A 24,468-nucleotide genomic window follows, 5' to 3' on the forward strand; every position below is an offset into this window, starting at 1 on the left:
AACAATTATTATTTTTTTATTCATTTCCTTCAAATGAAAGTTAGTTCGTTCTTCAATAGGTTAAATCATCTTTTATTTATATATTCTAATGGAATTAGACGAAGCAGTAGGATTGTAGAACATATTTAATGTTAACAAAATTGTGCTAATTCATGTAAATCGTACAGTGAAACTTGGAGAAACATATACTTGGTTTTAAGATAGAGATAGCTTAATCATCCAAATCTTATACCATAGTGGTACCATTTAATCCAGGTAAGAGTAGTTCCACCATAATTTTAAAATATGTATAATATTTACAAATGTTATGGAAATTGTAAAACATCTAGTCAAACAGTGTTTGAATGCATGACATACTTCGCACGTGACATACTTTGTGGAAATCTATCACTTATATCAACATTTGACAATGTACACTGCGAAAACCAAAAGGGGGGACTGTTCTGTCACTCCCGTTCTACTGGGTCAATTGACGAAATTCAGCTTGCGTTTTTCATCGTTCGAAAGAGCGACGTTCTGAAATGACATGCCCATTTCTTTGCATATTTCGATTTTATGACTCAAATTATGTCAAACTGTTAAGTTTTGTAAATATCGCACGAATGGCTTTTGAAAAATTAGCTGTCAAAATTTTAGCTCCTCCATATTAATTGAATTTGGTATATATTTATTTATATCTCTTTTTTATTAAACTTTTTTAATTCTGCCTTTCGCATTTCGAAATTTAGCTTCATTCCAAATAAAATTCACTCATGTTTTATGACTTATATTTAAAAATACTTTTCATAAATTTTTCGAAAAACATTTTGAACTTATAAAATTTTTACCATCTTCTAAACGTAGGTATATTTCTAAGCACACATGGAAACAAATATAGTTATTTATTCAAAATTTCCTAATATATACTTGAATTCACATTTCGGCGCGTTTTGAAATTTGTTATAAACGATAATAACGCCAAATGTGGTTTACTCCGCACTTTGTTAAAATTATTTGAAAGTGTGAACGATGACTTTTTCACCGCTCCTGTACGATGAAAAATAGAAAGGAAATTAGGTTCTCTAAATTAAGAAGTTCGCCAAGTGAACTATTCTTCGGGCAAACTGGGAAAAAATGCGCCAAGATAATTTTTTTTAAATTTCTCCATGAATTTCTCACCAAAAATTACAAAATTTGATATCTAGCATAATTTGAGTCGTAGAATGGAAATATTAGTTTAGAAAAAATCCGATCTTGTGTCCAAATACCTATATTAGAACAATGGTATATATAAATGTAATATATATTCGAAGTCGCGTTTTCGAGAGATGAAAAACGCAATTTGAATTTCGTCAATTGGCCCAGTAAAACGGGTAATATATAACTGCCCCCTTTTTTCGCAGGGTACATACATATTTTTAAAATAACCCTTTAGTCTGACATAAAATATGTACGAGGGCAATTTTGTAAGTGCGTTCCGTTTGAGTATATCTTTAGAAAATTTGCGTATTCGTGGAAACGAGTGCGCGCTCAGTCCCACAGTACTTGTATTCTCGGCGTTGGTCTGTACGATTCACAGTGTGAGATTAAAAATTAACTAAACAGAGCACTCTTTTGATTGCGAAATACGGTTTTGTAATCATTGACAGTTATCGTGCATAGATTTGGGATCCGAATTCGTGGCAAACCTGTAGTTCAACCTGGCTTGAGATCACTCCCAAGCAAACAGGCTGGCTGCATGGCTGTCGTTTTGCCCATGTATAGCATAAATGAGAGCCACTTTCTCTTATAAAGTTCTCCACGAAAGCATCTGTCTTCTTAGACAGATAGCTGCTGTGGTGTGTGGGTTATTCAAATAACCTAACCAAACAAAAATTCGTGCAAACAGGAGATTTTGAGGGCAGAGAAATGAAAATCACAAGTGGAGAAGGGAAAAACATAACATAATATAGTAACAACTCAATAATAATGTGAATAACTAGATAATAAGAATGATATTATAAATAAATATCTAATGATAATGTGAAAATGTGAATAACTCGCTAATAATAATAATAATGATTGTGTGATAATATGAGTAACACGCTATTAATATTAATAGTAATACGAATTACTAGCTAATAAGGATAATAGCAATAATGTGAATAAATAGGTAATAATAATAATAATTCTTATAATGTGAATATGAATAGGAATAAATGGCTAGCATCATCGGCAGCAGAAAGAGAGTATCGAAAACCTCGTTGTTCATTACGATAAATCTTTAAACTGGGAGAGAAATAACGTAGAAAAGAGAAATATTGCGTATAAATAGAAAATATTTTATAGTTTAAAATAGTCCTAGTATACTTTATACACGATTCTATATATCGTAGTGGTTTAACTCGGAGTTTTATCTACCTAAAAAGAAGAACAATGTTTTAAAGTAGAGATACACCGTCAATATTTTCAAAACATGAATTTCTAGCACAGCCTTTGAGAAAACCCTGAGTTTTTAAACACTTAAACTGAGATTTTGAAATGTTTTGTTTAATACGGAAGTTAAAGTGATTTTTATGATTTGTATTTACATTGACTGCTTGAATTTATATGTCGAATAGAATCGAACCAGAATATTCCGCGAATATCGTGCATAAGAGGTGCCCGGATCAACGACAAATAATGCTATAAAAGCACATAACCATAACTGAAATCATGATACGTAGTCATAGTATACATTTCTCTGTTTGATTCATGTAAGAAGTTTATTTATATATTTCCTAATGGATACTGGAAATTGTTTTTATTCTTTTTAAAATATTTTAAATATACTTTCTAGTATTTCAAAGATTTCTTTATTTATGCCTTTTAGAGGTTCATATCTGCGAGTTTAATCAAAGTCAGAGGATGCCCATTTATTAACCAAGTATTTCATTAATTAAAAACACCGCAGTGTTTATAGGAGGGCTTAATTAAGAAGGAAAGTATATGCCTCATTAAAATAGATAAAGGCAAATAGAAAAATTTCGAAAATTTATAAGCATTCAGTGCCTTGGAAAAAGAAAATTCTAAATAAATAAGAATTAGGAGAATGCTTTTAAGTTTGCAATATACATTATACATTCGATATCCTACAAGCTTCAAATAGGTTTACTAATTGGGTAAAATTCATTTTGCAATGGTATTTGCCTTGTTCATTCTGTTCTGTCATAACGTTAATTGGAGTGCGCATTATTTCCTTCAGTACCGAAAAGTAAGACAATTTTAAATAGATGTTTGAAAGATGAATTTTTTTTCTGAACTTCTGAGGTCATATAATGGTACACGCAATTTAAAAAAAATCTTAATTACTGGCACTGTGGCAAACTCAAGATATTGAAGATGCTTGAACTTATTTCCACACTGACGTGAGAATAACTTTTGAATATATGTATTTTTAAATTTATATTTGAGAATATAATGATAAAAGAGAATTGATTACATTCTATCTCCTGCACTAAGCAATGTTATCGTATTTGAAACATATGGTTTTACAAACATTTTAAAGTATCTATTATTAAATATATTATAATGTAAATTTAGCATTTTTGTCTTTTACGCCAATTCTAATTCACGCATGTAACATCTCCTTGATTTAATCAATGTGGAAGAAATTTTTAACTGTATCCCAACATTAATCTGTACTCGGAATTTCGCAGTTTGATTTTCCGTTAACAGCGAAAAAAAAACTCGCGGAACTAGAAATTTAATATAACTGAAACTGTTCATAAACGTGAAAATGAACTAAATATTTATAACCAAAATCTTCTCATCATCATAGCATCTTCTCATCGATTTGTTGTGAACTTCCAGCTGCTTTACTAACAGTTGATAATAATAGTTAATAATGTAATTAATAACAGTGGATAATTATACTAGTGCGTCCGTCGATGGTATGTTAATCGATTTAGTTACTGAAATTGTAGAAAAACTAAAATCTGAAAGCCGTAAAACCCAAGGAACTATGCATGGAATTAAAATGTTCTTGAAACTAGTGTTATACATAAAGGATATTAAGTCACAATCTAAGGTGGAATTCATCCTTTGCCAATGGTATTAGCGCATTAATTTCTTTCAAAGTATTATGGTAAGTATTTGTTTTTATTATTTCGTTTTACAAACGAAAGATGTATTATAACTACCAAAACTTTCGAACACGAAATATCCATTTATTATATATATATTAACAAAATATCCATTTTGATCGTTCTCGAGTCCATTTGGACGACTTTATGACTAACACCTGTACGCAAGGACACCAAAAAGGACTATTTTTACTAAAACGGATTGTAAAATGTATTCAAAAGGTTTTACTCTTGTGACCTTCTCTATGCACGTATGTATGTATGCATGTATGTATGTATCTCTCATAACTCGAAAATGATTGGCTGTAGAACACTGAAATTTTATACATGGGACTGCTTTAACATCTAATTTTGCATCTCCGTTTCTGGTTGCATTCGGCCGCACCAGATGTATATGTACAAAGTCTGTCCAGAAAGTAATCCACCCCATTTTCTTCTGCCGCGACTATCCGTCCCACAGTGTTGCCACTTGGGGAGCACAACGCGACCAGCACCAATCGACTCCGAACTCCTAGGAAGTCATAGTGCCTGTTTCAGTGAACCCTTGTGTGAGTGCTTGGTCGAAATCAAGATGGAAAAAAATCTCTCGAGCAGCATCCGGGATAAAGTTTTGTTTGAAACTTGAGAAAACGCCGTCCGATACTTTGAAACCTTACAGTCCTGATTTGTCCTGGCCCGACCTTTTATTGTTCCGGGAGACTAAAAATCCCTCAAAGGACAGCATTTGGGGACCTGGAGAACAGCTACGACGAGGTTACTAAAAAACATCCCTGTGACTGACTTGCAGGACGCATATAAAGCATAAAAATCGTGTTGGAATAAGTGTGTTAAAGCAGAATGGATTATTTCGAAGAATATTGAGTAATTGTACGAATGGGTTCAAATAATTTCTTAAAAAAAGTGGGCGCAGTAGTTTTGGGACAGACCTTGTATATGTGTATATATATATATATATATATATATATACACTGTTTTGTAAAAAAAAAAATCGAAGCACCAAGAAGAGCTTTTGTGATTATGACGAAATTTGGTATCCAAAAGTATCTTAATTGAACATGCAAATGATCAAGTTTCAAGGCAAATAAATGAACAGGAATTGCGATCATAGAGAGCGCATTTCTAGTGCGCTGTTCGGAAAGTATAAAACCAGTAACACAGTCGGCGGAAAATTTATCTTTTTTTGTTGCTGCCATTGTAATTCCATAAAGAAGCAACTGAAATTCCATAAAGAAGCAACTGAAATTCCATAAAGAAGCAACTGAAATTCCATAAAGAAGCAACTGAAATTCCATAAAGAAGCAACTGAAATTCCATAAAGAAGCAACTGAAATTCCATAAAGAAGCAACATGAGATTACGACGATATCGAAGACCTTACACACAAATAAACGACTGCGAACATGGTCGCACTGTAATGTTGTATGAAGCTGGCTGGTCATGCCGAGCAATAGGCAGCCACCTGCTGCGTACAGACGCTGTCTCCCGTCCACCTCCCGTCTATACCTCCCGTCCACCATCTCACAGTGCTTGTCTGATGGGGGGGGTTAAGCTCACAGAGGCCTTTAAGACAACCGCCGTCTTCGTATCTGGAGAGGATGGAGCCAGCGTTTCCAACCAGCCTTTGTTTTTGCCTTTCAGCTTTTTGTCTTTGTTTTGCCAATCAGCCTTTTGTCATCCTCTATACATCGTTAACAGCTCAACGATATGTTGATACCATCCTGCGGCCGGTTACATTACCCTTCATGGCACATCATCCTGGGGCCATTTTCCAACAAGATAATGCTAGACCACATACCGCTCGCATATCTCTGGACTGTCTCCGTGCGGTTGATACTCAACCGCACTGAGACTTCGCCACCAAGGTCACCAGACCTTTCACCAATCAAGCATGTCTGGAACATAATAGGCCGCCAGATTCGGACACCACAAACTATCGCACATCTGAAGCGACAACTATGGAATGCCTATTAGAATGTGTCGCAGGATGACATTAGGAACCTCTACACTGTTTGCCCCGACGAATTCAAGCATGCTGGGGCCGTTCGACCAACTACTTATTTGAAAACTCAGTGGGTGATTGTGAGACGTGAACAGGTACTATGACCTTGATTTTTTAATCCTCTTATTATCTGTGTATGAGCTATACACATCTTCAATTTCATCGAAAACAGCCATTTCCTTCATGAAGTTTCGATTGTTTTTCAAAAGAGTGTATTTCCGAATCTTTACACCATTTAAAAGTCTTTACCCGGCCTTTACTTTCGCAATCGTTGGTATATTTTCATTTGAAAACTTATTTTAAATTACGAAAATATTCCTGTTTCGACAACCTCAAATTTATTTTTAAATAAATATTTTTTGACAAATAACGATATCTAACTTTTAGTCCGGTCTCCGGGTTCTTATACAAGTTCGGAAAGTTTTAAACTTGTTATGAAGAAATAAAATTATAAGAAGTTTGACAGCCATACGACAAAAATTTATTGGAATATTTAATTTGAAAATTAACAGTGTTTGATGTCAGTTTAATCTTGGCTTGAGGGACTGATTAGAATAATTTGTGGAAAAAAATTAAAAGAAGGGCAGCAAAAATTGCATATAATTAGACTAACCATGTAAGGAAGTAATATGGTGCCCACATCAGATATTTTAAAATTTTAAAATCATAAAATTATTTTCAAATAGTTATTTGTTCATGTTTTAAAGACCTGTTCCAATGCGATTTTATCAACAATCAGAACTTCCTTACGTCTACCAAAGCCGGCATATTCTGCTGCTAGTATATACATGAAGTGAACGATTTAATCATGTATCAGAGACCATCGCTTATCCCAGCACTTGATATTACCTGCGAATGAATGTGCTATGAACAGATGCTTTCTTCACATGCTGAAGTCTAACCTTAAGGCTAAAATTAGTTGCGTCTCTCACGCTACCTTCAAAAAACAAAATTTTTCAGCTCTCTCACGACATCATCTTGAAGTCTGCGAAGAAATTAATGCCATTCGTTGGCAACGAATGAATCACTCGCTGTCAACGAATGGGATCTTTGGGCTCTACATTGTGACGTCATGAGATAGCTGCATGGTCTTGTTTCTCGAGGGTAGTCTTATAACACCTTTCCACATGTATCAAACTACATACCTGACATGAGCCAAAATTCAAGAAATGTGGAAATTTTAAACCAATTAAATTTTAGAATAAATTCAGAATTTAACATAATTAATTTCATAACTAAGAAAACTAACTTTGTCAACCAAGAATTTATTTAAGAACTAAAATGCCTTCTTTTCGCTCGAGAATTTTTGATATGCTAATTATCACAAGCAAAATCTGCAAATCACTATTTCGCATTGCCATCATACTATACTCAAACGCATAAAGTTTGAGCACATTTATTCAGCTATTAGAATTTACCCCATTTACATATTCAGCTATACTACATAAAAAGAAATATTCGGTGCCTCTGAAATAAGGTACCAAGATTTAGTAGAACTGAAAATTGATTTCGAAGACCAAGATCAAGAAGACATTGTGAAACTAGGAAACTTGATCCGAATCTGATTCCATAATAATATAATAATGTACAATAATATAATCTGAATTGCATAATAATATAAAAATGTATAATAAGATAATATTAATTTTATAATAATGTCATAATTTATAATAATATAATCCGAATTGCATAATAATATAAAATTAACAATAATATAATAAAATTTCTTAATAATATAATATGAATTTCATAACAATATAATATATTTATTAATAATAATAATAAAATAATAACAAAAAATAAAACTATGAAATATTTCAGATTTTACATTACGCCGAAAGTGTCCTTTTTTTATTTACAAATAAATACATGTTCCGAGAGAATTTGGGCTAACACTCGTTTGGGCTAAAAGTGTTTAAAAACAGCATATTTTTAGAATTTCCGGTAGAAAGTCTTACGCCCTGGAGATAAAAATATTTCATTCCGTATAGTGTTCTGCCACTGCTAACTTTGAATCATTGAGTTTCTTAATAAAATATTCGTCAAACGTTAAAAAATATTAAATAGATGATAAAAAAATCAAAATTCGAGATTCAGGCTTTCAGGTGCCCATATTTGGGTGGAGGACTTTTTTATTCAAAATTTGATGACTCCAGATATCTTTGTTTTCTCACAATGCGAGAATAATATAAACATTTATTCAGATTCTTCATTATTTAATTTTCTTTAAATAAAGTGAGGGCCCACCAGCGGCCGAGCGGTAAAGTCGCTGAACACTGGTAGTTCGGTCCGAGGTTCGAATCCCGCGATCGGGCTGGCTGCATGGGCGTTTTCGTGGTTTTCCCCATGTGTATACGATCCAGTTTCCCTTAGAAGACCTTCACGAAGGCATCCCTCCCCTTAGGCAGATAGCCCTCGAGGCTTTGCCATAATCACACACACACACTTTAAATAAAGTGCAATAATATTTGATGGAAACATAACTCCCTCTTGGGATAATATTATATTGATATAATACATTTCATAATAATATAATATGATTTCATTAAATTATTTGACGCATGTCCCATGTTTGAATGCTTCAGGCAATACATCCTGCAGAGACACTTTTTTAAACCGAAGTAGGGACATAAATAAAAGATCTTGGATGGGATCTTGGTTGGGATAAATAAAAGATCTTGGATGAAAATACAAACAGGGAAGATAATTTTTTTCAGAAAAAAATCACATTTAAATCCTTTCAAACCAAAGACAAAGGGCTAATTTTAGTAGAAGGAATGCCAGTCGTATTGCATTTCAGTTGAAATAATTCTTCTAGGCCATTTAAAAAAGAATCTATTCAATTATCAGAAGAATCGTCTAAAGGTTTAATGCAATCGTATAAATCGCTGGAAAGTTACACTAAATTGCTGTTCGACCGACTGGCATTCCATTTATTTATTTACTGGATGATTATATAAACGAACACCTGAGCTCGAGGCTTGCGCGCTTTGGCTAGCTGCCAAATTCGAGCAAGTAACTGCGCAATTAATTGAGATTCCAACATTCCAACAGTAACTTAATAAAGATGCCATCTGTAAGGCACTTGAAAAGACTGACTTCGTGTTTGAAATTGAATCAATCAATGACTGATATAAATAATATTGCTTATATTAAAAGTAAATGTAATACACTGTCCGTCAAATAACGCGCTGGAATCTTATCATTGTTCTGTCTCTATCTACATACTTCAACTGCCTTCAGTGAGTGAATTTGCATTGCTGTGAGATCCTGTTTGGATGCCTCTGAATTGAGGAGAAATCATCATAGAAATGCCGAAATTGTGCTTAATTTGTTTGTGAGTGTCTTCTCTACAAGAACACACCGAAAGTATGGATAAACCATTTAGAAAATATCAAATACAACGTTCTACTATGCTAATCGTGAATATAGTGTTCGTAAAATGGTGTTCTGTTTTGGTGTTTTATGTGTTTCCGTGTTTTCCAATCTTCATTGGTTCCAGTGGTGCAATATTTCGATACACGTATTAGCGATTCGATGATAACGTCCTAAGTGCTATATCTTATATCATTCATATTAATCGATTATTGTGCTAGTGCTCAAAATTAATTCATGTAAAACCAAAAATAACATACAACGGTAAGTCATTTTCTGGTTTTGCTGAAAATGCAATCAATGCAGAGGCAACAACAATTCAAGATTTTATAGTATATTCATTAGTTTCAAAATACAAATAAATTATTGGACTGGTACCAGTACTTAATATGACTACTGAAGATGAATTAGATATATGTAATAACAAGAACCAATACATTAAAATTAATAATAATGCACATTCTACAGTATGTTTTCTTTTGTATAGTATGTAGAAAAGGTTAATGATTTTAAAGTGTATGAAATGTATGATCGGAACTGAACAAAAATACGAAATTTATTACTTATAAAAATTCTGATGAACTGTTTGTTATGTTTTTACTTTTCTGTTCATCTCCATGCATTCAAAAATGGTTGTCTTAATCCTAGTATACGGCACACTCGGGATTTGGTGACATTGACACTACAAATGGTTTAGTGAGCCCGATAAATATTTTTTGTAAATATAATCTTGTGAACATTGTTCGTAATTCTATTCAGTTGAAATAATTCTTCTAGGCCATTTAAAAAGATCTATTAAATTATCAAAAGAACCGTCGAAAGGTTTAATGTAATCGTATAAAACGCTGAAAAGTTACACTGAACTGCTGTTCGACCGATTGGCATTCCTTGTATATTATTTACTGGATGATTATATAAACGAATAGCTGAACTTGAGTCTTGCACGCTTTGACTAGCTGCCAAATTCGAACAAGTTAACTGTGCAATAATTTCGGACTCCATCCCTTTTCAGGAATAGTTTCTTCATAGTTTTGTAAATCACCATCGGAATTATATACTGGAGAGCTTCAATACAGCAAGAGAACGATGTACAAGAATATAAAGATAGCAGTGTATTTTGAATTGAGGAGAAATCATCGTGGTAATGCCGAATTTCTACTCATTTTGTTTGTGAATATCTGCTCTACAATGCAATGTGCTAAAATCGTCCGTACAGTGAAAATAGCGTTCTGTTGTGGTGTTTCATGTGTTTACGGTGATTAAACTAATATAGCGGTGTTCTCCAATCTTCAGAGTTCCAGCGGTGCAATATTTGGATACACGGATTACCGTTATATTTGGATACACGGATTCACTTATAACGTCCTAAGTGCTATATCGTATATAACTCATGTTAATCGATTATTGTATTCATAATGACAGGTTGGTGCTCAGACTTTCCGCATATGATCAAAAAATAGTGTTAACTAACATTTCTATAAAATAGCATTACTATGAAATTTAGCATTACTATGAAATATTGTAATCTATAAATATGCGATAGTTAATTTGTAATATTAAAAAACACTAAATACTTTTTTATTGATTGCAAATTGCAGTTTTATTATTTGTCATTTGGTATCTATTCTTCCAAACACTGTGTAATTCGCATTTTTTTTCAAATATTACTGATATGTATGTCTATTTTATTATCTCAATAAATGAATGTTAGAAATTAGGTTTTATTCTTTATTAATTTAAATATATTCCATTTTCTTCGCTTACATTTTCTGTGCATGTGACAACAAAAAATTCATAATAATTAGAAACAAAAAGTCTCATCGTGTGCTATTTAACGAAGAACTTACTTTAACGTACTTAGCTTACTATCGTATACTATATTATTAAAATTATTTCTGTGCAGTATCAAAAGGAAAGTTATTGATTATAAAAAAAGTATGAAATGATCATTGTAATCTACCACTATTCTAAAATGTAGAAACTAATAGTAAGTAAATACACTGGTTATAAAAAATTAAGGAAAAATCACAAAATAGCGATAACTCCCTCAAAAATAAGCCAAACCGTGTAAAATTTGAATACGTTGCCAAGTAAGAGTAGCTGAGTAAAACTCCAATATGCAAATTAGTGGCGCTGCACTCGGAATACGTCATCTGCGAGGAGCATAAAAGTCCATGTTTGAGAGCAAGCCCACATATTTCACTGAGACATCAGAAATCTGAGATAGCCAATTCGTAACAATGATCTCCAGGCATCATTTGCCTGCAGAACTACGATAAATAGCGATTGGGAGACTAAAGGCAGGACAAAGTCAAACAGAAGTGGCCAAATGGCTAAATGTGAGTCCTTCTGTGGTTAGACCTTGGAGGTAATTTCAAATCACAGATTCGGCACCTAAAGAGGTTCAGCCAAGGACGGGCAACTGCTACGACGAGCGCCGATGACCGATATTTGATATTATGTGCACTCAGGAATAGAACCGCTACTCTGACTCTTCTTAGATCCTCCCTTACTGCAGCCACCGGAAGGTTGGTGTCAACGTCCACTGTGCGTAGAAGGCTTTACGAAGGTGGTCTGTATACGAGGCGAACAACCATTTGCATGCCGCTCAAGTCACGCCATAGGAGGGACCGTTTGCAATGAGTACGACAACATGTCCACTGGACGCCTGAGAAATGGAGGGCTGTTCTCCTTACGGATGTGTCCAGGTTTAGTCTAAACCGCGATTGTAGGCGTTATTTAATATGGAGAGTACCTGGAAACCGTTATCATCCGTGAAAGAGATGCATACAGAAGAGGCAGTGTCTGGGTTTAGGGTGGCATCTCTTTGGGTGAACGCACAGACCTCCATGTCTTTCCAAGGAGAACAGTGAATGCTCAGATTTATAGAGATGACATCCTTGATGTTTATTAGCGCCCATATGCCGGGGTAATAGGTGATGTTTTCCTGTTACAGGACGACAACGCAAGACCACACAGGGCTCGCATCGTAAATGATTATCCTCAACAGGAAACAATTATGCTCATGGAGTGGCCAGCTCGATTCCCGGACTTGAATCCTATCGATCACGTTTCGGGTGCTTTAAGGCAGAGATCCTCAAACTATTTTGAACAAGTGACCCCTTTTCCAAAATGAATTGTTACGTCAGACCCTCATGGCCAAATTACCTAATTTTAAGATCAACCCCCTTATTCATAATGGTCCGCTAACTTAAAACAGCTGCTACAGAGTGAGAATTAGCAATGCTTTAAGTTAGCAGACTATTATGAATAAGGGGGCCTATCTTTAGTTTTTTCCTATTGATACAAAATACCTAGGTACTAAGGTACCAATTGAAAAACTTTGCACTTGGTTAATTGAGTAAAGTTGATTTCATTTTCTCATCAAAATTTAACAAAATAAAAAGACATGCAATTCAGTAAATATCAAGTTTAATTTATAATGATTATTACAAATTAAGTATTTAAAGAATCTTAAGTAGGTAGGAAATTATATTTAAAAAAGTATTAATTCGCAAAGAGAAAATAAAACTGTCATACATCGGATCCTTTGATCACTGTCATAAATCGATCCTTTGATCAATTCATCTTTGTCGGTTCGTTTCTATCCATTTATGAATGTTATTAGTCAACTCTATTTGCAGGAAATAAACTGGGACACTTATGCAGGTTTAACAATAACATGAGCTATATTTTAATTTTGTAAGTACACATTAACTTTTCACAAAGTATTGTTTTTATTCACATTTACATCAAACGCACAAGTAATGCATTGCATCTCTCAGTTCTTAACAAAAAGAAAGCAAGCTAACTTTTTTCTCGGAATACAGTCAAACAAATTTCAAATTTTTTCTCACGAGCATGCCGTTCTTCTCGCATCAAGCACGTTTCTTCTTTTCGTTGCCAGATTTTCTTCTCTCTCCTTTCAGCTATAAGTCTGTTCTTCCGGCAGGTTTGGTCGGTAGCATAGAGTATGTGCATGACAAAAACATTCAGTGTGATGGATGACCCTGGTGACTATCTACCAATCTAGCTACATTCGGTTCAATATTGGTGAGTTGCAGCCTTAAATCTCCACTTTGGTTGATTTTCAAACGGTTTCTTTGTTTCGTCAAAATGTTTGTTACCACACTGAAGCTTTTTTCAACTAGGTATGATGATGGAAAAGCGATAAGGCATTTTTCAGCAATGTTTCACAATGTAGGATACTGTGTTTCAATGTTGCGTTGCAACCAGAACTTCTGATAGCCTTGGTTGAACTTCTGCTTAAGCTCTTCGTCTGTGTTGATGGTAATCAACTCTTCTTGCATTATCACATTGGCTTCTTCTATGGCTGTGGTATTGTACAGATTTATTATCCATTGAGGAATTCGTAAATTTAAAAGATCCTCAAACCTCTCCGTAAAATCCTTGTGTAATGCGTCCAAGTGAGTGACATATAATAAAATGCCATCATCTTGAAGCATTTCTGGTAATTTTGAAAATGCGGAAACTGCGAATATTCTTTTCTGCCTAAATTTTGTTTATAAAGGATTAGTTTACCCACGAAGGTCGATATTATTGATTCTGTTTTAATCAAGTTAAGATCGTCACCCTGCAGTTGCAGATTAAATTTTTTGAACATTCCAAAGATATCAGTCAAGTAATAAATATCTGTTTTACAATTGTTCAGATTTTCTTTCAAATGCGGATCTTTTTCTTGTAAAACTCCAACACAGATTCAAAAATGGCCGAAAATCTTTCTAAGAGCCTCTTGATAGCCAGCGAACTTCAGTGTGCAGAAGTAATCGAGTAAAAACTTCGTCGTTTTCCTCACATAGCTGAGCAAATAACCGAGAGTTCAAAGAACTGCTTCGAATCTTGTTGATAGCATTTATTACATATTGTAAGACTTAGGCAATCTAGGACTCAGCTTTTTTGCTACTAAATGCTGCCTGTGAATCACGCAGTGAATGACCAGTACATCAGGCAGTTGTCGCTTTCAGTGAGCTAGAAAACCCGGATGACGACCGACCATAGACGGCGCACCATCAGTCGCAACAGAAACAATGTTCTTCCATGGAATAGCTTTGTCAGTAAAAAAATGTTCCACGGCCCGAAAAATTGATTCTCCTCTGGTATCAGTCTCTAAATATGTAGCAAAAAGCAGTTCTTGGCACATATTTTCATCTTTGATAAATCGAACATATACTAACAACAGAGCTTCATTGCCGGATAATGTAGACTCGTCCAACTGGAGAGAGAATCTGTTGGTCTGTAAGAACTTGCATAAAATGTTTTCCGCATCGCGTCCCATCTCGTCTATATGTCTCTGAACGGTGTTATTGCTCAAAGGTATTCTCTTTAAAATATCATGTGCGGGTTTGTGCAATACATTGTTAAGTACCTCCGAAATGGCTGGTAAGATAAGCTGCTCTCCAATTGTGTGGGGTTTCCCCGACTTCGCTATTAGTAAAGATATATTATAGAACGCTCGTAAACCATCATCGTCTTTAATAGATGATGACGCAAACATCGATCTTATGGATGGCCTTTTGTCTAGTTTTTCTTTATGTGCTTGAAAAAATGACAAGGGCTTACTTTTTTTGTCAGCATGTACTCTTGATAAGTGGTCATCCATTTTTGAAGGCTTCATGGCATCGTTACTGAATACTTTTTCACATATGAGACACATCGCCAAGTGTTGATTTGATGGAGATGCAATAAATCCGAACTTCAAGTAGTCCAAACAGTATTGTCTGCATTTTTTCTTCGTGTCCGCCATCATAAAACTCTCAGTAATCAGTCACTTTACTTCACTTAATTAGCTATGTAATAACTTTGCAATCTCGAAATAAATGAGTACTTATATGAGTTATTATCGTTCAAGCTCCAACGAATTTCAAAACGCAAATAAACTTTCAACCTAAGTGCAAACTCGTTAAATAGTAAAATATCAGGAACATGTTTGGACTTGATCATGAATTCGTTCGTGTTAAATCGCGTAAGCGTCAAATAGAGAGCAAGTCAAAACGCGCCTGAAAGACGTACGCTCGAACTTATTATATTGCACAAACTTGTCCACACAGACTTGTTGAGTTCTTCATCTTGTACGAACTTGAGACTTTGCATTACTACAACAATGCTGTTTCCTACAAAAATATTAATTATTCTTAGTACACGTAACACAACATAAACAATTCAGTACCTACCTATCTTGAAAGTTTTAAATAAGAACTTGTGTTAATTTAATAGGAGTCAATTTTTAGACCTCGTGACCCCCAAAATCAGTTTTCATTTATGTCGACCCCTAGGGGGTCGATATCGACCACTTTGGGAATCCCGGCTTTAGGGAGACGTCTAGCTGCTCTCAATCCGCCCCCTCAGACCCTTGCTGTGCTTGCAACTGCTTTGCAAGAGCAATGGCTCTCGCTTCCTGTGGAACTGATAGACCACATAATTGAAAGCATCACACATCGCTGTATGTGCTGTATTGCTTCTAGAAGCGATTATATTCCATATTGAAGGTACTCTTACTATAGCAAACTGGCATCTTCGATTTGCTTTTTATGTTATTTGATACCTTACTATGTGTTGTATATTGTGGGTAAGTTTATAAATAATAAATAAATTTTAAATCATAAAATTCTAATTCATAAAATTCTACTTGTAACTTTTTCAGTAATCGTGATTTTTGTGATTTTTCCTTAATTTATCATGACCAGTGTACATTTACATATGATAGAAAGAAATGGTGTTAAGAAACATCAGTATTACTAGTAAATACAACAATACATAATTATTGCACTTTAAATTGCTTACTATTTAAAAACGCAAATAATTTTTTATTAATTGGATTTTTTGGTTCTGTTACCGTCCTTCTGCTATTTATATTTTCAAACACTGCTAGTTCATGCATTTTTTTTCCTTAAATAATGCTGTCATGTAGTATGTTGTTTGTTAGGTTATTATTTCATTTTAGATATGAATATGGGAAGTTTTTTTCATTATTAGATTTATGTATATTTTTGTATGAAATATTTTTGATCACATTTATGTAGCGCTATATTCGTCCACTCCATTTAATTCTACTTCAACTCAGCAAATCATGATGACGCAGCGCAGCTTCCAAAGCAGCAGATGACCGTTGAAAGTGCTGGAGATGAGACGCTTTAAAGCGCAGAGTGGATATCTGAGATGGAATAAGCGGACAGGCGGTCCGCAGACCCTACAAGATGCTTGTCCATAGTTAGCCAAAAAGCAGATGGGCCCTTGAATGTTTTTTTTTTTTTTTTTTGAAGACTGTGAGTTAGTCATCGTACAACAATTCTTTAGAACTGTTTGGACTGAATTATTATTACTGTTATAAGTATTATGAGATCACCTGCAATATTGATTTTTACTTAATTTACCTTTTTATTACTTTTATTTATTTCTTATTAGTAAAAATAAAGAATTTAAGAATGCAATAGATCTGCTCTACCATGTTCTCATGAAAGTAAACCCTGCATTTATTAACTACTATATACAGTCTTTCATTTGCATATCTTGGAGATATAGACGTTAATGGTTATATTTTTTACTATGAAACGCGAATAAATTTATACTTGAGTTCAGGTAAAATACTTATTATGTTGCCTTGTAGAGAAATTATGATTTTTTTTGGAAGCAGGAGAATTGAAAAATAAGCAACCGCTTTCGCCGAGAATCGAACTATGGAGCTCTGGAATACCGTCCCAGTATGCAGATCACCACACCACGAAGGCACGCCAAAAAGGTGGGAGAAATACCTTATAACTTTACGCTTCCTAATTTATCATGACGGTCACTTTTTTTTTTTTTTTTTTTTTTTTTTTGTCTTTGAAATTTAACAGAAATAAATGTGATAATGCTGTTATAATCAGAAACGCTGTCTTTTTATCCACATATATAGCTTTACTTTATATATATTTTATTAAGTTTTATTTACTTAAAACCTACAATTATTGTTATATATTTATAATAACAATTTTCGTAATTACTCTCACTTACATACTAAAGGATTAAGGAAAAAAATGATGAAATCTTAAATAATTGTAACTTAGAATTTAAGTTAATATATTTTAAAGTACTGAAAAAAAAATTAAGGCTATTATTAATTGTGCATATTTAGTGTAAAGAGACAAAAATGTATTATCTTCTCGTTTCAGAAAATGATAAAATATTTAAACTTTAGAAAAATACAAGGAATACAAAAGTTTAAAAAAAAAGAAGAAAAATACATTAATTATTAAGCTTATTTTTCTGCATAAATCATTATGTAACACAAGTACATAATAACGACGTTTTCGCAACTGTTGCAAAAAAGTGGAATTCTGCGAAGATTTAGGCGTCGTTAAGACGTCTTGACACGATGCTTTCACAACCAAAATATAACCTGAGAAAGAAGCAATAATGGCGTCTATTCAACATAAACCTCATCTGTAAAGACGTACTAAAGACGTCTTTGCAACTGTTGCAAAACAGTGGAGTTTCGCGGACATCTGGGCGTCTTAAAGATGACATATTGCAACGTTTTTGCAACGACATCCGCGACGAGTTTGCAACGACGCTGCCGTGTCCACTGTGATAGTTTAGCTGCTTTTTTGGCTGATATCACCAAATGCAGGTATGAGGCATTACTGTTTACTCTCAGGTTTGAATCTGTTTCCCAATGCATCTGTTTTAATTCTTTAGCGTGACATGTAGTATTGTTGATTTAAAAATCCTCTAAATTAAAATACGTGGCATCAAGCATTATTGAATTACCAAATTTTTTTTTTTCTGAATCATTTCTTAAAACTTCCAAGTTACAACTACAAATATTACTGTGGAACATTTCATCGTGTTTCCTGAAAAGGAAAGTTTATCAACTTTCATCTCAAGATTGATTAAAAAAAGCTACACCTAATCTTGTACATTCAAAAACAACAAAACCCCCTCTGTTCCATAATAATAGTAGAAATTGATGAATTGAATTTTTCGCTTAATAATGGTAGCAAAAGAAAGAAATATAGAACGCAACATTTATTATTAAAAAGCGAAAATAAATGAAACAATAAATTAAAAATATCATTTCTAATATTTTATTTTGAGTGTTCAGAGAGTTTCTGGATTTTTCAATATTTTCATTCTTGTTTTTTAAACTTGGTTGCGAAGTTTTGCTTTCCCTATGTGCATGAAATTAAAATCATTGGAACTATCGTTCTTGTTTCCAGTATAATTTTTTGAAGAGGCAGAAACATATTATCTGGTATTTCGGAAGATATACTATGAAAGGTTATGTTTACTGAGTCTATGGTGCGTTTTGTGCTAAAAGGAAAATGTCTTGAGTTTTCCGAATTTTTCTACAAAATCTCGTCCACAGTTTTATTTTATCAAAGAATCAGCATTTGCATAAGATCCACCATTACAATTATTTTCGGATGCATTTCAGTGGCGTAGCAAGCATAACTGGCGCCCGGAGCAAAATAACTTTTTGGCGCCCCCCTACAAAAAAACTTTCAGTAATATAATGTATAGAATATATTCGTAATAAGAAAATAATGCAAATAATAATAAAATGCTGAATCTGCCATAAAATATTCAAAAATATATAAAGATTAGTCACTACCTAACTGCACTAGCCTTGGATTAGGAAATGCATCTGTGTCGGCGGAAAAATCTGACCTACGATGATCTAGAATTAGTTAAAAAGGTGTTATTTATTTTACATATATATATATAAGTGTTTTTAAAAAGTACAGTTTTTAAACAATTAAAAGTTTAATATACATTATAGGTAAACAGATATGTGGCAACTTGCCTACTACAACTCAACTCTGCCAGTCTGATAACCCATAGCAACCAAAAACAAAAATAATATTTGTTCCATTCAATTGTTATAATTGTTTAACGATTTGTCTCAAAAAATTGTACTACCATAATTGGTGACACGTATTTATTACGAATGGCAACCTTCAATGTTGCACAAGTATGGAGTTTATATGTCTAAATTCTGAGCAGCAGTAAGTTATCCAGTGTGATGAGATGCAAGTAAGACATTCACCTGTCATTTCAAGCTTTTTGCCGCATTCCGGTGAGTCAACATATTTCTGTCATAATTTCAGCGGATATATGTATCGTCTGCTGCATTTGAGCCTCCAATTTCTCTGATTTCAAGTACCAAGAAACTGTGTCACTATATACATATTGATTATTTTTCTATACATATTATTATTGTGCATATTCTATACATATTATTATTATGCATATTCTATACATATTATTATTGTGCATATTCTATACATATTATTATTGTGCATATTTGATTGAGCTAAAGTGGTTGACAACGATGCTGCTTCGCAATTGGCGAGAGTGGCAGTTAAGCCACCGCCTTTTTCTCGCCGAGACCCATCGTTATGGTTCATTCAATTGGATGCGCAGTTGAGTCACATTACTGCCGACGAAACTCAATTTTATGCAGTAATCGCTGCGTTAGAATCAGAGGTACTGCAATCAGCTCATGAAATAATTTTGAATCCATCGACGGCGGACAAATACAAATCTTTAAAAAAAAATTAATTTCTGTTTATGAAGAATCCGAGACAGTTAAAATCGAGCAGCTGTTGCATGATTTACGGTTGGGTGATATGAGGCCTTCTCACTTGCTGTCTAAAATGTCAGATTTGGTCGCCGGTAACCTAACGGATAACATTCTTAAAACATTATGGATGACTAGACTCCCATCTAACATGCAAACCATTTTAGCGGCCAGTAGCGAGCCACTTAAAAATCTTCCCGAAATCGCTGATAAAATTCACGAGATGGCCATTCCAGCGCAAATACACGCAGTGCAGGCTCCTGGTCCAGGTATTGTGGCGTTACAAGCTTATATTGATGATTTGTCCAAACAGGTTGCTCAGTTAGTAGTCATCCAAGCTTAACCTTTCCAGCGCAACCGCTCCGCATCACGTGGTCGAAATACACGCTGTAGCCAACTGAGGAAACGTTATCAAAGCCCTCCTTTGGGTCATAATACAGGGAAGACCCAATCCTCCTAGTCCCATGGACCATATGATTATGAAAGGTCGACCCCCTCAAAACCACAAAAGAAAAGAAGAGAGAAAAAGAAGCTAATTATCTAAAAATAACTGGAGGTTAATTAATGAACTAAAAAAAATAAGGAAGAGACATACAAACAACGAAGCACAACACCAACATTCAAAATCCAAAAACAATGAAAAACCCCACGAGCAAACAGAGTGGCGGAAACTCTCAAGAAATATTCATTCACATGAATTTTCGGAACAGACACAGGCGGTCCAAAGCCATCGAGGAATTCCCAATTTAAATAACCTGCAGAAGGTCAAACCGAATTCCCTACAGTATTGCTTTAATAGCATATTATTTGTATAATCATAATTCTATTTAAACTATTAATTTATTTTAAAAATTTACTTTAATAGTCCTACTACTATCTGAATTAAATGTATTAATTATCCTTAATAATCATAGAACAGAAGCTCCAGGACTGCCAATAACCGAAACTGGAAAAATTTAAGATTGCCATGTATCATATTAAAACCCTAGTAATTACTTCATTAAGAACAGAATATAAGAAAAATTTTAAAACTTTAAAATTTCAGAACATTTTAAAATCAAAAACTACAATTAAAAAAATATGAAAATTCCATAAAATTTAAAATTTAAAAATCAAAATCCTAAAACTCAAAACCACTAATTTCGATAATTTAGGATTCTCAACATTTGCATCAGGATTCTCAACATTTGCAAGGCCATATCTATGTAACAATCAACTGCATCTCTTCGAAATACCGCATGTACAAAACATCCACAATGCATTAAATAAAACAGTACACAGAAAAATTTCAAAATTTTCGTAGTAAACCTATAAATACTCATAACTGAGAATATAGTACATATAATCAAAAGATAAATATACACAATACTAAACAAATATTCCAAATTCAATATTAGAATTGATCAAATCCATTGCACATTTAGAATATGTTTTTACGATTTTCAAGTTCCATGACTTATCTCCCAAACATTTCTTTCTCAAATTTTCCAATAAGGAACAATGATTCAAGAAGTGATCTGCGTTACCAACTTGATGGCAATGACCACACAAGTCTGAATTTTGTAAATTAAATCTCGAGAGGTACGCGGGAAATCTTCCATGCCCAGCTAAAAACTGGTTTAAATCAATATTACTAATTGGTCGCATACCATTTTGAATTTTAATATACTTCAAAAGACCCACACACCTTTCTGATTTATTCCATCTAGTAGTATTCCAAATATCATTATAAAAATTTTTCATGTTTCTAATTGCATAACTTCTCAAACCAGAAATTTCTATTTATATTCACAATCATCATTAGTGGTCGCCTCTTTAGCCAGCACGTCGGCCCTTTCATTTCCAACAAAGCCGACATGCGCTTTTATCCAGTGTAAATGAATGCACATATCCTGCATCAAAAATTTCAATAGACATTTAATATCAAATATTAATAAATTAGTAGGACGGGCCGAGGTCAAGGATTGAAGCAAAGACATACAGTCAGTATATATATGAATAGAATTAACACAAGTCAAAATTTTCTTAACTCATTGAAGGGCTTTAACTAAAGCACAGCATTCCGATTGAAATACATAATTATAATTATTAAGCTTATATTTTTTATTTTCAATTTCAGTTCCATAATGATAAATCACAAATGCTGCTCCCAATTTATCATCTTGCCTGGACCCGTCAGTATAAATATCCAATTCTCCGACTATTGGGGAGTTTACAATCAAATTCAAAAACACATAAATCAGAAGGATGTACCAAAATATTATTAATTCTTTCAAACATATGCCTTGTAATCAAAATATCTTTATACAATTTAATAAAGTCTACCAGTTCTGAACAAAAATTTTTCAAAATATAATTTATATAAAATTGAAAGAGGCGGCGTGCCGGCTAGAACGCAGAGCACCTCAGTTGAGACAGTACGGAAACCTCTTGTAATCATTAAGCACCAGCTCCTCTGTATCGCATCGAGTTTGTTCCTCAACCTGACCAAATCCCCGGCACTGGATCCCCAGGCACCAATTCCATAGAAAACTCTAGGGATAATTACATTATTCAAAATATTTTTAAGAATGCATGATTTGTTACAAAGTGTCTCACTAGAAAAAGTTTACAATCAAATTCAAAAACACATAAATCAGAAGGATGTACCAAAATATTATTAATTCTTTCAAACATATGCCTTGTAATCAAAATATCTTTATACAATTTAATAAAGTCTACCAGTTCTGAACAAAAATTTTTCAAAATATAATTTATATAAAATTGAAAGAGGCGGCGTGCCGGCTAGAACGCAGAGCACCTCAGTTGAGACAGTACGGAAACCTCTTGTAATCATTAAGCACCAGCTCCTCTGTATCGCATCGAGTTTGTTCCTCAACCTGACCAAATCCCCGGCACTGGATCCCCAGGCACCAATTCCATAGAAAACTCTAGGGATAATTACATTATTCAAAATATTTTTAAGAATGCATGATTTGTTACAAAGTGTCTCACTAGAAAAAGTTTACAATCAAATTCAAAAACACATAAATCAGAAGGATGTACCAAAATATTATTAATTCTTTCAAACATATGCCTTGTAATCAAAATATCTTTATACAATTTAATAAAGTCTACCAGTTCTGAACAAAAATTTTTCAAAATATAATTTATATAAAATTGAAAGAGGCGGCGTGCCGGCTAGAACGCAGAGCACCTCAGTTGAGACAGTACGGAAACCTCTTGTAATCATTAAGCACCAGCTCCTCTGTATCGCATCGAGTTTGTTCCTCAACCTGACCAAATCCCCGGCACTGGATCCCCAGGCACCAATTCCATAGAAAACTCTAGGGATAATTACATTATTCAAAATATTTTTAAGAATGCATGATTTGTTACAAAGTGTCTCACTAGAAAAAGGATCTCCTGTAAAACATTAACATATCATCTGAGAGCCGATGAATTGTTTTAAAATTATCTGCGAAAGTCAACTTGCAATCAGTCTTGATTCCCAAATATTTAATAACATCAACAAACTTTATTCTTTTTCCTTGATATCTAAATCGTGGAGCTCTCACTTTGATCCCAGCCCGCGGGAAAATGATTGCAAAAGTTTTTTCTAAGTTGAATTCAAGACCCTCGCCGATTCTCCAGTTTTCCAGTTTTAACATAACATTCTCAAATGATTTCTCGAGTTTTTCCAATGATGCACCATACATCAGAACAGCAAGATCATCTGCATATGCAATAAAGTTAACATCACTGGAGAATTCCAAAATAAGAAATTTGTTTAATATGATATTCCAGAGCAGGAGAGCACTGCAGGAGCCCTGCGGACAACCAATGAAAATCTCTAGTTTTATCTCTGCAGTCTCATCCTTAAAAGCATTAAACAAGATTTTGCGATTGTTAAAATAACTCCTATAACATTGAATCAAATTAATTAAAACAACTCGACCGATTTTCCAATTTCTTGGAAACACATAAAATTTAAAACAGTAATTAAAAAGCAATATAAAAATATCCAGATATGTAAAAATTAGAATCTGAACAAATATAGGATTAAAACAGTCCGGACCCGGAGCGCTTCGACGCCTTATTTGTTCAACTGCACTTCTGATCTCTGCCTCTGTAATTACAGCGTCATCCAATGGGCAATCAGAAAGTCTATCCTCATCTAATGAAATATCCTCAGGAGCTCCCAATTTGAGTGATTGCAAAAGCTTCTGTCTATTGAGTTCAATCAAATTGTCAGCGTGCTGAGGATTATACAGAGCAACAGCACGTCTCACTTTTTCAGAGGCAATTCGATAAAAACCATTATAATAATAAAGATTATTAAGAAAAAATTTCTTCTTAGTTTCAAATTTTGTCTTCCAAATTAGACGTTTATAAGTTGCCAATTCTTTTTTATATGCAGTTTTCCTTTCATTACGTATATTGTCAGTTAAATTC

At 33.8% G+C, this 24,468-nt stretch overlaps 1 protein-coding gene across 1 annotated transcript; it reads right to left on the bottom strand.

The window, feature by feature from the left end:
- Nucleotides 1-14,436: 14,436 nt before the first annotated feature.
- On the bottom strand, nt 14,437-15,219 carry LOC118200319 (zinc finger BED domain-containing protein 5-like). Its single transcript, XM_085819694.1, has one exon. The coding sequence runs from the start codon at nt 15,217-15,219 to the stop codon at nt 14,437-14,439; it is 783 nt and encodes a 260-aa protein (XP_085675820.1).
- Between the last annotated feature and the right edge of the window lie 9,249 nt (nt 15,220-24,468).

The sequence above is a fragment of the Stegodyphus dumicola genome, chromosome 6, assembly GCF_044657685.1.
Source record: "Stegodyphus dumicola isolate Sdum_Otavi_A_Nest chromosome 6, ASM4465768v1".
Taxonomy (NCBI): domain Eukaryota; kingdom Metazoa; phylum Arthropoda; class Arachnida; order Araneae; family Eresidae; genus Stegodyphus; species Stegodyphus dumicola.

Excerpts from the sequence above, each read along its gene's own strand:
- LOC118200319 (XM_085819694.1), bottom strand. The coding sequence starts at position 15,219 with ATGGCGGACACGAAGAAAAAATGCAGACAATACTGTTTGGACTACTTG.